We start from the raw sequence: 11,818 nt of genomic DNA on the forward strand, positions 1-11,818 counted from the left end.
ATGGTACCCAAACCCGGCATAGGAAAACTCGAACCAAATTGGGAAGGACCCTACAAAGTAAAGAAAGCACTCGGGGGGCCATACGAGCTCGAAACCCTAGAGGGAAAACAAGTACCCCGAGCATGGAACATTGTCAACCTAAGGCGATACTACCTGTAACCGCCAAGCAAAGTGGATAAAATCACCACCAAAGCCTACGGGCTAGGATACCGAACTAACGAAGGAACCTCGGCACGGGCAAGCAAAGAAAAGAACTAAAGGCGAAACGGAGTCAACGAACTAATAGAAACAGACATATTGTCAGTTCGGCAAATACGTTCAGTTCGGAAAATATGCTCAGTTCGGGAGAAAGAATAACCAGCACTTAAACAAAGTCATTCCATTCCAAAAGTAAGGTATTACATAAAAAAAAATTTTACAAGCCCGGAGCTATTTCTTCATCATCAGAAGGCACTTCAACAAAACCCGAAGGCCCTGCCTCGCCCTCAGAGTCTGGCTCGGCGTCAACAGCATTAGCCATCTCCTGAGTTATGCGCGAAGTGGATATGGCGCTAACATCAAGCTCGGGGTACGTATTCCGGATCATCCACCAGCTTAGTTTAAAACCCCTCCTATATGAATCCACCATCGGATCATCAAAGCCCGGCAAAGCAATGTACTCATCAACGGCCTTCTTCTTGGCATCTTTGATACCTTGAGAAAAGATCTGCGTCCTCTCCCTGATATCCTCCTAAAGATACTCGACCTGATGCTGCAGATCCAGCCTCAAGTCCGCCATGTGCTTCACCACCACTCCCATGGCCTCGGCATCTCTCTGAGACCTCGCCTGCCTGATCCATGAAAAACGAGTAGTCTCTTCGGCAGCACGAGCAGCAGCCTCAGCAGCACGAGCAGCCTCCTCGGCAGCGCGACGAGCCTCTTCGGCAGCTCACACCTGCCTTGAGCTCCTCTCCATCTGAGCCGCCAAAGCGTGAATAGAAGAATTCACCTACCAAAAGAGACCGAATGATCAAAAGAACCAACAAAACAAAAGCCAAAGAGCTCTAAAAAAGGAAAACACTTACCACCATGGCATGGGTAACGGCACGGCAGACCACTTGATGCAGAGGGAGATCAGTCCACGCCGCGACCTCCTCTGGGAAGATAGCCTCTTTACTCTTTTGAAGAGCATGGGTCGGCGTCAACACACTCCTGAAATCCCCCGGGGCCCCCGAGCCCGAGGGCCCAGCTCGCATATTAGCAGACCAGGAGTAAGCAGGAGCACCGGAGTATGTAGGAGCCCCTGTGTATGTAGTCTCAGCATAAGGGCCCCCTACCGGCTCCTGCATCGGAGGGAACATCTCGGGCTTCACATCCAGGGGCATCTCGGTGCGAGTTCGCTTGGCAACTCACTTTCTCCTCTTCATACCTTGAAACAAGTGCCCACCCCAGGTCCCTCGCGAATCCATCACACCTACGAAAAGAAGTTCGCCATCAGTAAAAAGCAAGAAAGACAGCAAGATAAGAGTCTCTAAGTGAAGAACCTACCCGAGCTCAGGCCGGCCGCAATGAGCTTGGCCTCCGTCAGATACTGTTGACAATTCAGCTCAAGCCGCGCCCATTGCCGGAGGCCCTTCACCGTCTCCTTGTCAAGCGTGACCCCGGAGTCAGGAGTGGTCCTCCCCCACCCGGTCTGAAAAGGCCACCCCAGCACACTTCGCACCCCAAAATAGTCTCGCTTCCATGCTGGGACCTTGTTGGGGAGCTCGTGTAAAAGCTTAAAGCCCGGGCGAGGAGATAGGTAGTAAGCCCGCCTACGCCCGGGGAGGGGACCCGCATGCTTCTTAAGCATCAAGATTGAAGAAAAAATCTCCAAGTCCAACGAAAAGCTCTCGTCACAGAATAAGGAGATTGTCCCCACCAAGTTTCGAATGGAATTCGGGTGAAGCTGGCCGACCATCACGCCGAAGTGGTTCAAGACTTCGACAAAGAGGGGATGGAAAGGCAATCGCAGCCCCGCGGCAAGCTGCTCCCGGAATATCACGATCTCATCAGGACCGTGTTCCCAAGGAAAGCTACCCGAAGGTATGAAATAAGCATACTCCCCGGGCAAGTTATAGTAAGTAATGAGGGATTGAAGCTCCTCGGGCATCATGGTCGAAGGGCCGAACTTGTCTAACATCCGACCCCGATGAGAGGTGGACGCCAAGCTACCCGAAGCGCCCCGGCCTACAAGCTCGAACTCTTCCTCGAGCTCTACCTCTGGCTCGCTCGGGCTATTGGGGGATGCAACTTGGTTCGTAGAACCTGCATCTAGCCCGCTGAAAGGACTATCTAAGCCATCCGAGCTAGACATCGAGAATGATGAGATCTAGGAAAGTACTCACCCGGACAAAAGCTGTAGACCACAGGAGCTCGGACGAGCGGAAGACCTTGAGTGCGAACTGAAGAAACCTAGATGCGAACTGGATGCGAGCTGAAACTCAGACGCGAGATCGAGAGATACAGAAGTGACAACTAGGGTCCCCGCCCCCCCCCCCCCCCCCGCTATTTATGCTCATAGTGACCGAAAGGCAACGGCTTAGATCAAAGCCAATCCGACGGCCTACAGCCGCACTGACCACACGTCCCCCGAGGCCGAGACGTGATTGGCGCACGTCTTTCTGAAATTAACGGAACACCAGCGCATGTCTCCTCAGAAAAAACGGCAGCGGCACGCCTTTTTCAAATTTGAAAAAATGCCCGCTATCGCGCCCCCAAGTGGCGCGCTTTTTTTGAAATTTCAAAGTAACGCGCGCGCCGCCACCTTCATTAGCATTTAGACAGGCCGGCACGCTTCCCGCCTAAATGAACGCTCGAAGAAAGCCCAAGAAACCCTGACAACGCACCTCGCGCCAGTAGAACCAAGATTCAAAGTGCAGAACCTACCTGACACCTCGCGAACTCTTCGCACCAGGGCAAGACCCTTAGCATGAGGAGTGGGGGGCAATTGATGAAGGAAGATTTGGCCCGACCTCGCAAATCACGCCACGTGGCAAAAAACAAGTATCTCAGCACTTACCGAGGGAACAAACACCAAAGGGAAGAGACCAGCGGTCCGAACTCCCTACAAAGTGCCCGAACTCCCTACTTAGAGCTCGGACTCCCTGCGAGGAGCCCGAACTCCCTGCAAGGTGCCCGAACTCCCTACTTAGTGCTCGAACTCCCTACAAGGAGCTCGAACTCTCCCTTTGGCCCCAAGTCGCACAAAGCAGAGACCCGAACTGGCCCGTCCTATGACAGTTCAGGGCCCCCCTTATCCGAACTCAAGACTTCGCCTCACGCACCGCTTCGGGCACTTCGCTTCCGGAGCATCAAACTGGACGAACCACACCGTACCTGACACCGAAGGAGTCCGTATCCGGGGGCGGCGCACCTGACTGACTTGGGATTTGATGCCTGACGGCCGCATTTCAAACGGCCACCTGCCACCGTCACCTGTCAACCGCTACCTCCAATTACAGAGACGGCTCCGACAAAAAGAGCAGTGACGGTTCTGCCCCAGCAGAGGCTATGACGCCCGAACTGGCAGAAGCACGGAAATACTCATTCCCGACCTGACAGGAGTCTAGGAGTGAGTGCGCGAGGTGGTTATAAAAGGCTCTCCACCCCCAAAGAGGAGGTATGCAAACTTTGCGCTATCTGGTTTTACCTTGCCTTTGAAGGATTCTAACTTAAGCTTCGGAGCCTTTACACCGGGTTCCCCCCGGAGCTTCCTCGTCTTCTCTGTTTCAGGTTCTCTGCTACTCAGTTCAGAGGCAAGGTCGTTGACAACTAAGACCGGCCGGATTGCGCATCATCAGAAGCAAAGACAACAAAGGTGGGCACAACATAAGCTAGAAGCAAATTTGTTACAGCAAGAAAGAGGGTGGACTTGGCCTTAGACTCCTTGAGCCATTCAACAAAGCCCTCTTCTCCAAACAGGTTTGGAAATTAATAAATAGTACTGAAACCCTATGGGCCCACCAACTCAGGGAAAAATACTGGAAGAAGAACAACATCTTCGAATGCAAGGGAAAACCATCGGATTCTTGGTGGTGGAAATGCTCCTTAAAAATAATAGCAAAATTCAAATCGCATGTTTGCTGAAAAGTAGGAAAGGGAGACAAAATAGATGCTCTGAAGTATCCATGGATCCTAGGAATACCAAGTAGTACCCCAAGAACTAAAGAAGGAATCATCCCCCATGGCCCCATGAAAGTTAGAGACTTTTTATTAGAAGGTACGGGCTGGAACAGTGAAAAATTGTTGGAGTGGTTTGAGCCAATAACAGTAGAAGCCATACAAAGCATCCACATCAACAGCCTTGCCTTGGTTGGTCTCGAGCAATAGGGATTTCACAGTAAAGTCAGCCTACCTGGCTTTCTTACAAGATGGTGAACAAGTTGATTCAACTGAAATCAAATGGATGAAGATCTGGTCTAACAAAGCTCCGTTTCGATGTCAACTATTTATGTGGAAATTCCTACATAATGCAATCAAAACTAAATCGAACACATGGAGCGCCATCAGAAGCAATGAAGTCCAATGTCCCTTCTGTGGAGACGAAGTAGAAACTCAAACCCATCTCTTTCTCCAATGCCCGTTCACAAAAGCAGTCTGGTTACAAGCCCAAGTCGATTTTAACCCTGAAGCCTTCCAAGATCCGGCGATGTTCTAACTTGGTGGAGTAACTACAATGGGAAGGAAGTAGAGAAAGAAGATGGAAAGGTGTTTTGGGCTCACATCGTAGCCATCTTCCGTGCTATCTGGGATACCAGAAATGCCACAATCTTCAACAATGAGAACCCAGTCCCATCAGCTGTTCTCAGACAAGCCAATTCATACTACAAACTACAGCTTTCGAGTCCAAATAACCAGTAAGTTCCAGTTCAAGAGTCTCTCTTGGATCTCTCTATTCTGGACAATAGGCATGAAGACATAATATTATAAATGGATCCAGGGATCCGTGCACCAAGGACTATTCTTTGTATCTTACACTCTTAATTGCTCTTTTGCAGAAGGGCAACCATGCCTGGCCTCTTCCCCAACAGTAGCTGAGATATGGACGATCGTTAGAGATCTCAGATACCTGCTGAATCAAACATCACAAAAGCAACTCTCCTTTCATATGCTAAAACTGCTCTTTTGTCCTTAAAAGGAATCGAAGGAAGCATTAACGGGGATATTCAAGCTATTCAAGCACACATCAAACATTTGCTCTCCTTTTTTGCCACTACAAGACTGATATATGTTCATAGGCCTGCAGTCACTAAAGCCCATGATATAACTAAACTAGCAAGGCTCCACAGATCTTATGTTTTTGCATCCTATCCCCTCCATGCTTCCAATGTTTTTTTGCTTCATGTAAAAAGGGGATAATTATGTATATTTAGTGTTTTTCGCGGTTCCTTATATATAAAAAACTATTAAGCTCCTCCACCACCATTGTTGCTATTACTAAATACAAAGAAATCGATATCGATTTTTGTTTTAGAAAACCCCAATTCTATTTCAACGCAGATAATTATTATGTATACCAACAGGACGACCCTAATCCAAGAACAAGGAGAACAATCCAAAAAAAGATTCTCAGGGGAGACTCGAGGAAGCTTCGCAGAAGCCAAACGTCGGACAAACTAGGCAACCCATCAAAACACACCTTCCTAGAAATCTCTTGCAGCTTACAGCATTTAAACATCAAACAAATAAATAAATTATTAGAAAAAAGCTCTAAAAGAAATATCATAGACTTCAAGTCCTCAGTACAACATGGCTTACTGAGCCATTAATCAAAGCCGTCCATTTGGAGTTAAGGTTATAGGACCACCCCCCGATATGAGAATCCCAACTTCTGTATGAAACCATGTGGACGAGGACGAAGCAGTACGATTTTTGGATTTGAGTAGAGAGAGGACTGAGGAGAAGAAAAATGTTCCAGACTCCCCAATTCGAGCGGTCAAATTTATACTGTACTTTACAGTTTCTACTCATCACACCCATACTTCCGAAATCCGATTTTTTTTATTTCTATTTCTTTGGTAGATTTTCCCAGACCTCCGCTTGTAAAAAGACCATAGCGTCCCCATGACCACGATCGCAAAATGTTAATAAATGCGTGGCTACCTCTACCTTTTTCCTCGTGTCCATACATAATACTCTCCATGTCCATACTGTGACATTCACTCTCAACTAAATTTTTCGTTATCGTTTTTGGATTAGCAGGCGAGCACGTCGTTAAAAGTCAGTCTTGCCCAGAAAGTATGGCAAATGGCCGGATCCCAACTACAGTCCCGACGACCGAGTACCAGGACCTCTTACCGATCATGGCCGAGAAGCTTGACGTAGATTCCTTTGTGGCCGAACTCTGTGCTGGATTCCGGCTTCTAGCAGATCCTGCGACTGGCTTAATAACATCGGAAAGCCTTCAGAGGAATTCCGCCCTTCTGGGTATGGAAGGGATGACCCTAAAGGACTCGGAAGCGATGGTGAAGGAAGGTGACCTGGATGGAGACGGTGCACTCAACGAAACCGAGTTTTGCATCTTGATGGTGAGACTCAGCCCTGGGATGATGCAAGATGCAGAAACATGGCTTCAGAAGGCGCTCGAACGAGAGTTACACAAGTCAGTTTAATCTGTTTCGTTCGACAATTTGGAGAAAGATTAGCTAGTGTTTAATCATTCATGCTATGTTATTATGCTGTATTCTGCCTTTCTCTCTCTCTCTCTCTCTCTGCCTGTATCTGCTTTGACGAACCAAGTCATACTCTGAGGCTCTGAGCCTCACGTCGCAAGTTCAATGATAACGGTTCATTAACTCGTGATGCACCCAACCACCCGTCTAACACATTGCATTGCCGTCTTCTTGGACCCAATCAAATATGACTCGATCATAATAATAATAATAATAAAATCGACGTCTTGTATTATCAGTAAGTCATTTGCAAGCATTAAGGCTCTAGCCCTTAAATCTCCCAATTAGGCAAATAATGGGCACTTCCACCCCAATCCATTTTTTTGTCTGCCCCTAAATTCTTCTAAACCTCTCAACTTGGAACAGATCACTTCTTCTAATGGTACTGTAGATGATTATTGAAAATGTATCAAATATCAATTATCAATCAATATAATAATAAAAGAACAATCTTCATTGTTTAAAAGAAGGGTTACCGCTCAAAGAACCTCTAGATCTACAAATTGAAATTTTAGTTAACACAGAAGTAGATGCCTTGGAGTTTCAAATTGGCCACAAAAAATAGAAAACCAAGTTCCCTTGACAAAAAGTGAAACCAATATTGTATTGGCTCTCCCACTCTCTATACTGGGGTATTTTCTTTTGAACTTCTATCAAATTTCTCTGCTTAATTCCATATTAAGTATGAAACAAATGGTTGTGTACAATTAACGGGGAGTAGGAATAAAAATCCAAATACAAAAAATCATCCAACCGATCGCTAGTAAGCAGCAGCTTCGCTTCAACTAGCGAAGACAGCTAGCTCCCGGGAATAATCTCATAATTGTGCAGTTAATGGCACCCTCTACTACATGAATATATAAATGAATAGCATGTACTTCAGATCCTCCCTCTTAAAGAATAAAACGAGAATAATTTGGAATTTGAATCCAACTAGAAACCATTCCAGAACCACAAACGCTAAACATAACCTTAGGCTACACCATGGTACACACCCAGACAGGCAATTTGACCGGATAAGTTAAAAATCGGAAAACACAATTCTTCAGCCAGCTAATACAGCGACTACAACCTCCATTTCTAGTGCCGGACGAGGCTTCTACCCACGTTAGGTTTTTAGATGGCCAAAAGAAAAGAGAGTACCCCCACCCATGAAAGCAAGTAAGCAACTAATTCAACCATATATTGAAAGAATTTTCGATCCACCAACATATACTCTACAAACCCCACTCCCCCACACTTCCATCTGCCGTTTTCCATTCAAGTCCTTGACCTTCGGGGAGGAGACCTGCTGCTAGAGAGTGAAAAAGAGAAGGAAAAATCAATCAACCAATAGAACCAAGATGCATTACTTACATAAGCAATTTCTCATGACATGCACATGGTTTATTTTTAAGCATATAAACAGCAACATACCTTGGATAGCTACCATAATCTGGACTCCTGTCTCGGTCATATTCTGAACGATTGTACCTATCATACACTGGGCTGCGAGCCCGCCCATAATCAGGACTTGGTCTACCTCTGCGATGCACTGGACTAACTGAACGGCCATATGGGCTATCACCACGCCTCCCATAACCACCACCTCTTCTGGGGCTATCACGCCTCTCAACTCGCTCACCATCATCCCTCAGGGCGTACTCCACGGATACCACCCTGTCCAGAATCTTGCTGCAAAATTTTGGAAAGCCTTTAGAGATTATATGACATATCTAGACCAGCAAACAATATGTCAAATGAATAATATCTATGTCCTAAACAAACAATTTCTTTGCTCGTGAATGGCAAAACCACCAGCCCGCACACACAAAAGGGAAAAAGAAAATTAATATTTTTTCTATAATTGAAAAGGACAGGTGACTTAAAAGTGTAATATTTTCAAATCACTGTTGACAATAACGTTTGAACCAGTGAACCAGTGGCCTCTTCATATTCCAGTTTTGAGGGTTTTGACCAGGAAAATACAAGGACCATCTTCTTTAACCACCATATCTATGACTCTGACAGCTTTCAGGTTCAATAGGTCAGTAAATATTGCCTCCTACAGATGAAAAAAGCTTTCACCTGTAATTGTTTTCAGGTTCAACAATCAGGTTTATGAAACTCTCTTGTGAAAGTACAAATGCAACTACAAGCATCAGAAGAAACAGAAATTTACCAACCTCATGTGTGTGCACTCCAGAGCTTTTGTAGCATCTTCTTGTGTTTCAAACTGCACAAAGGCAAAGTTCCTCCTAATCCGCACGTGTAGAACCTTTCCATAAGGTTCAAAGTGCCTCTCAATATCACGAATCCTTGTGCGAATTGGATCAAAATTGATGACAAAAAGAGTTTTGGTAGACCCCTGATTCGCCATTGCCCTAGAACCATCTCTGTGCCGTAAGCCACAGTCACCTTGCTGAAGAGAATAAAAGTTAAGAAGCAAGTGATTACAGATTGACCCTTTTTTGCCAAGCTTATTCAAAAGCAATAAGTCACAATAAAGCCCACAAATAATAACAATGTTTTCTTCCTAGTACATGAAACACACGCTAAGAATGCATACCCTTGCCCACTCCACTGAGAGCCTGCGTCTACTGTAACCAAATGGTGTGTCATCAATTCGCCGAATGGCATCTTCGGCATCACGCTCATCATCGAAGTAAACAAAAGCAAAACCTGCAGCCAAACAAGGAAATCAGTAGGAATAGTGGCAAGGATAACTTTTGGATATCATTTTCACTGGGTCTTCACTATGATAAGCCAATTAGGATCTCATTTCCCTGGTAAGAACAGAAGAATACAACACCTGCAAATAAGTGAGGGCCTGATGCACATAAGGTTGTCAATAATGAGGAGAGGGGAGACCTTGCATGATGAACTAAATCATGATGATGGCATTAAATTTTACTTCCGAAGTGTCAGAAGTGAGAAGACATTGCTGAGCATGCTTCACCATTCAAACAGCCAAGTGTTAAGCACTAGTAGGCATGGCATGACTGATTTGATTCATTCCCCCATGATCATTGATAGGAGTAGGAATAGCATGACTGATTGACTGATCCTCTATGACCATTCTTGTAAAATGCCAACTTTGAGCAGTGTGGGGGATGAGTGACAGATGAAAATGCAGAAGGATGCCATTTGTGGGTGGAAGGAGCTGATGAGCAGTCAGGGTGGAAGGTTTTTTGCACGGAAGTTGGTGAGCCCAGATATGAGCTCGGGTCCCCTAGTAGTAGTTCCTGCGTCAAAACAAACATTTAAATATGGGAATTTTTTCCCAAAGAAATACAATATCGTTCTGTTATTTTCTCTTTCTTCTTTCCTTTTTGTTCACATATCCACATCCAACAGACTGATGTGCGGAAACAAAACAACTCTTGACAGCATCATAAACGTAGCAAGGCCGGTAATGGAAACCTAACCTTTTACCCTAATAAAGGAAAGGGCAACAGAAACGCACAAATTCCTTTGAACTTCTCAAAGCCAAGGCTCCAAGCAACCGTTAAAACGAAAAATTCAAAGATCAGGATGAAAGTTGCAAAAGGAAACATTGCAGGACACCAAAATAAACTTAATCCAACTGACTCAACTTGGTCAATGCATGTGCCTGGGTTCTCAGTTAAAGCCTTGGTCAGTACTTCAAACTATGGAAACTCAGAACCAGATACTGCTAACTGCTAAGCATACTGGGGTCTAGCGAAAAATTGTTGAAAACATCACGCTTCTTATGAAGTCAGCACCTTGCACTCTAATGAGAGTGCATACAATAAGGAGATCAATAACGTCTAGGCAATTTTGAAGCTCAAAACTGCAACCGAATAGCACGCACAAATAGAAAAGAGAAAATGCATAACATCAGGTTTCTATAAATGAAATTGAGCATTCATTCAGAATTGAAACAGCTCATGTGAATCTCACCAACCAAATTTAAGAACCATTCAATGATTATTATTCAAAGGTAATTCATCTTACCATGAAGCTAACTATTCAGAAGAACCCAATGACGAGAACAACCATCCAACAGAGAAAACAAGATAACACTTACCAGATTTCATGTCAATGCGCTCCACCCTTCCATATTTAGAGAACAGTCGTTCTAAGTCAGATTGACGAGTTTCGTATTCAAAATTACCACAGAAAACCGGCCTCATACTCGTAGTCTCCCAAAAGCACCCCGGGTAAATCTACAGTGCAGAAGAAACAACGATAACAGAGGATTATGGGGGGAAAAACCCTAGCGAAAGATCCTAGAATGAAAGAAACAAAAGAAAAAAAATAACAATAAAAGTAGACTCGAGCCCGGAGAACAGAGACCCTAAACCCCAATGAAAACCCCTAACAAGTAAGAAAACATCCCGTTGAATGACAAAATCATATTTGCTTAATCTCATTTGATCATGAAGCATAGTAAAAAGAAGAAAGGCAGATGAATATGCGTAGGGGGTAACAAACCCTCAACAAGATATCTTTTATTCTCCAACCGAAGCAAAACGAAACCCTCGAGAAACTACCTCTGATTCTCCAACCGAAACAATACCCCTTACGGGAGAAAGAGAGTGGAGAGAGCAAGCGCGGAAGATTTGGCCTTAAATAGTAACAGCCAACCAGGTCCCACCTTTGACGCCAACTTTACGCTACTTTTTCTCGTGACCGTCAAAATCGGAGCTTTAATTGGGAATCTATATTCAAAGTTATCATCTGATACGCAACATTTCAACCGTCCGATCCTGGGTTGAATAAATGGACTCACACGTGTGCTTCTGCTTGTAATTTGATAATGATAGTATCAGTCGGTTTTTTTTGGGTAAATCTCTTAAATTACTCATTGTTTAGCCTAATGATACGCGGTACCCCTATCTGTTCTCTTGCACTACCCTTAAGTTTTCTAACAATTGTCCAACTCTTTCTCTATCGTTATTTGACCATCGGGTCCTGTATGTGACACCACTTGATTGATATTTTTTTCTATAATTCCCAAACTACCCGTTTATGATAAAAAATACCCTTTTAGTTTTAGTTCAAGCTTGCTAGCTATGTTAGCACTGAACCAATTGGACCTATCACCAACACTGAAGCTAAGGCTCACTAGCATCCAGTTGCTAGTCATTAGCATTGATTGTCAGCGTCGGCATCATCGGTGT

At 44.9% G+C, this 11,818-nt stretch overlaps 2 protein-coding genes across 5 annotated transcripts; one reads left to right on the plus strand and one right to left on the minus strand.

Moving 5' to 3' along the window:
• The first annotated feature begins 6,048 nt into the window (after positions 1-6,048).
• LOC104604713 (Calcium-binding EF-hand family protein) lies at positions 6,049-7,368 on the plus strand. The gene has a single exon (XM_010269191.3). The coding sequence runs from the start codon at positions 6,261-6,263 to the stop codon at positions 6,630-6,632; it is 372 nt and encodes a 123-aa protein (XP_010267493.1). The 5' UTR covers positions 6,049-6,260; the 3' UTR covers positions 6,633-7,368.
• A 205-nt stretch (positions 7,369-7,573) lies between these two features.
• Positions 7,574-11,262, minus strand: LOC104604712 (serine/arginine-rich splicing factor RS31-like). Of its 4 annotated transcripts, none has more exons than XM_010269189.3 (6): positions 11,130-11,262; positions 10,723-10,861; positions 9,241-9,353; positions 8,858-9,093; positions 8,109-8,366; positions 7,574-7,983 (listed from the first exon to the last, which is right to left on the minus strand). In XM_010269189.3, exons 2-6 carry the CDS (start codon positions 10,826-10,828, stop codon positions 7,953-7,955), a joined length of 744 nt encoding a protein of 247 aa, XP_010267491.1. In that variant the 5' UTR covers positions 10,829-10,861; positions 11,130-11,262; the 3' UTR covers positions 7,574-7,952. The 4 variants fall into 4 exon arrangements, with proteins under 4 accessions (XP_010267491.1, XP_010267489.1, XP_010267490.1 ...); XM_010269187.3 differs by having other exon boundaries at positions 7,574-7,986; XM_010269188.3 differs by having other exon boundaries at positions 7,574-7,986; positions 11,189-11,207.
• Between the last annotated feature and the right edge of the window lie 556 nt (positions 11,263-11,818).

The sequence above is a fragment of the Nelumbo nucifera genome, chromosome 1 (genome assembly GCF_055504915.1).
Source record: "Nelumbo nucifera cultivar China Antique chromosome 1, China Antique-T2T, whole genome shotgun sequence".
Taxonomy (NCBI): Eukaryota; Viridiplantae; Streptophyta; class Magnoliopsida; order Proteales; family Nelumbonaceae; genus Nelumbo; species Nelumbo nucifera.

Excerpts from the sequence above, each read along its gene's own strand:
- LOC104604713 (XM_010269191.3), top strand. The coding sequence starts at position 6,261 with ATGGCAAATGGCCGGATCCCAACTACAGTCCCGACGACCGAGTACCAG.
- LOC104604712 (XM_010269187.3), bottom strand. The coding sequence starts at position 10,828 with ATGAGGCCGGTTTTCTGTGGTAATTTTGAATACGAAACTCGTCAATCT. Across the intron at positions 9,094-9,240 it reads TCTCAGTGGAGTGGGCAAGG|CAAGGTGACTGTGGCTTACG; the intron begins GTATGCATTCTT and ends TATTCTCTTCAG. Across the intron at positions 7,987-8,108 it reads GATTATGGTAGCTATCCAAG|CAGCAGGTCTCCTCCCCGAA; the intron begins GTATGTTGCTGT and ends TTCACTCTCTAG.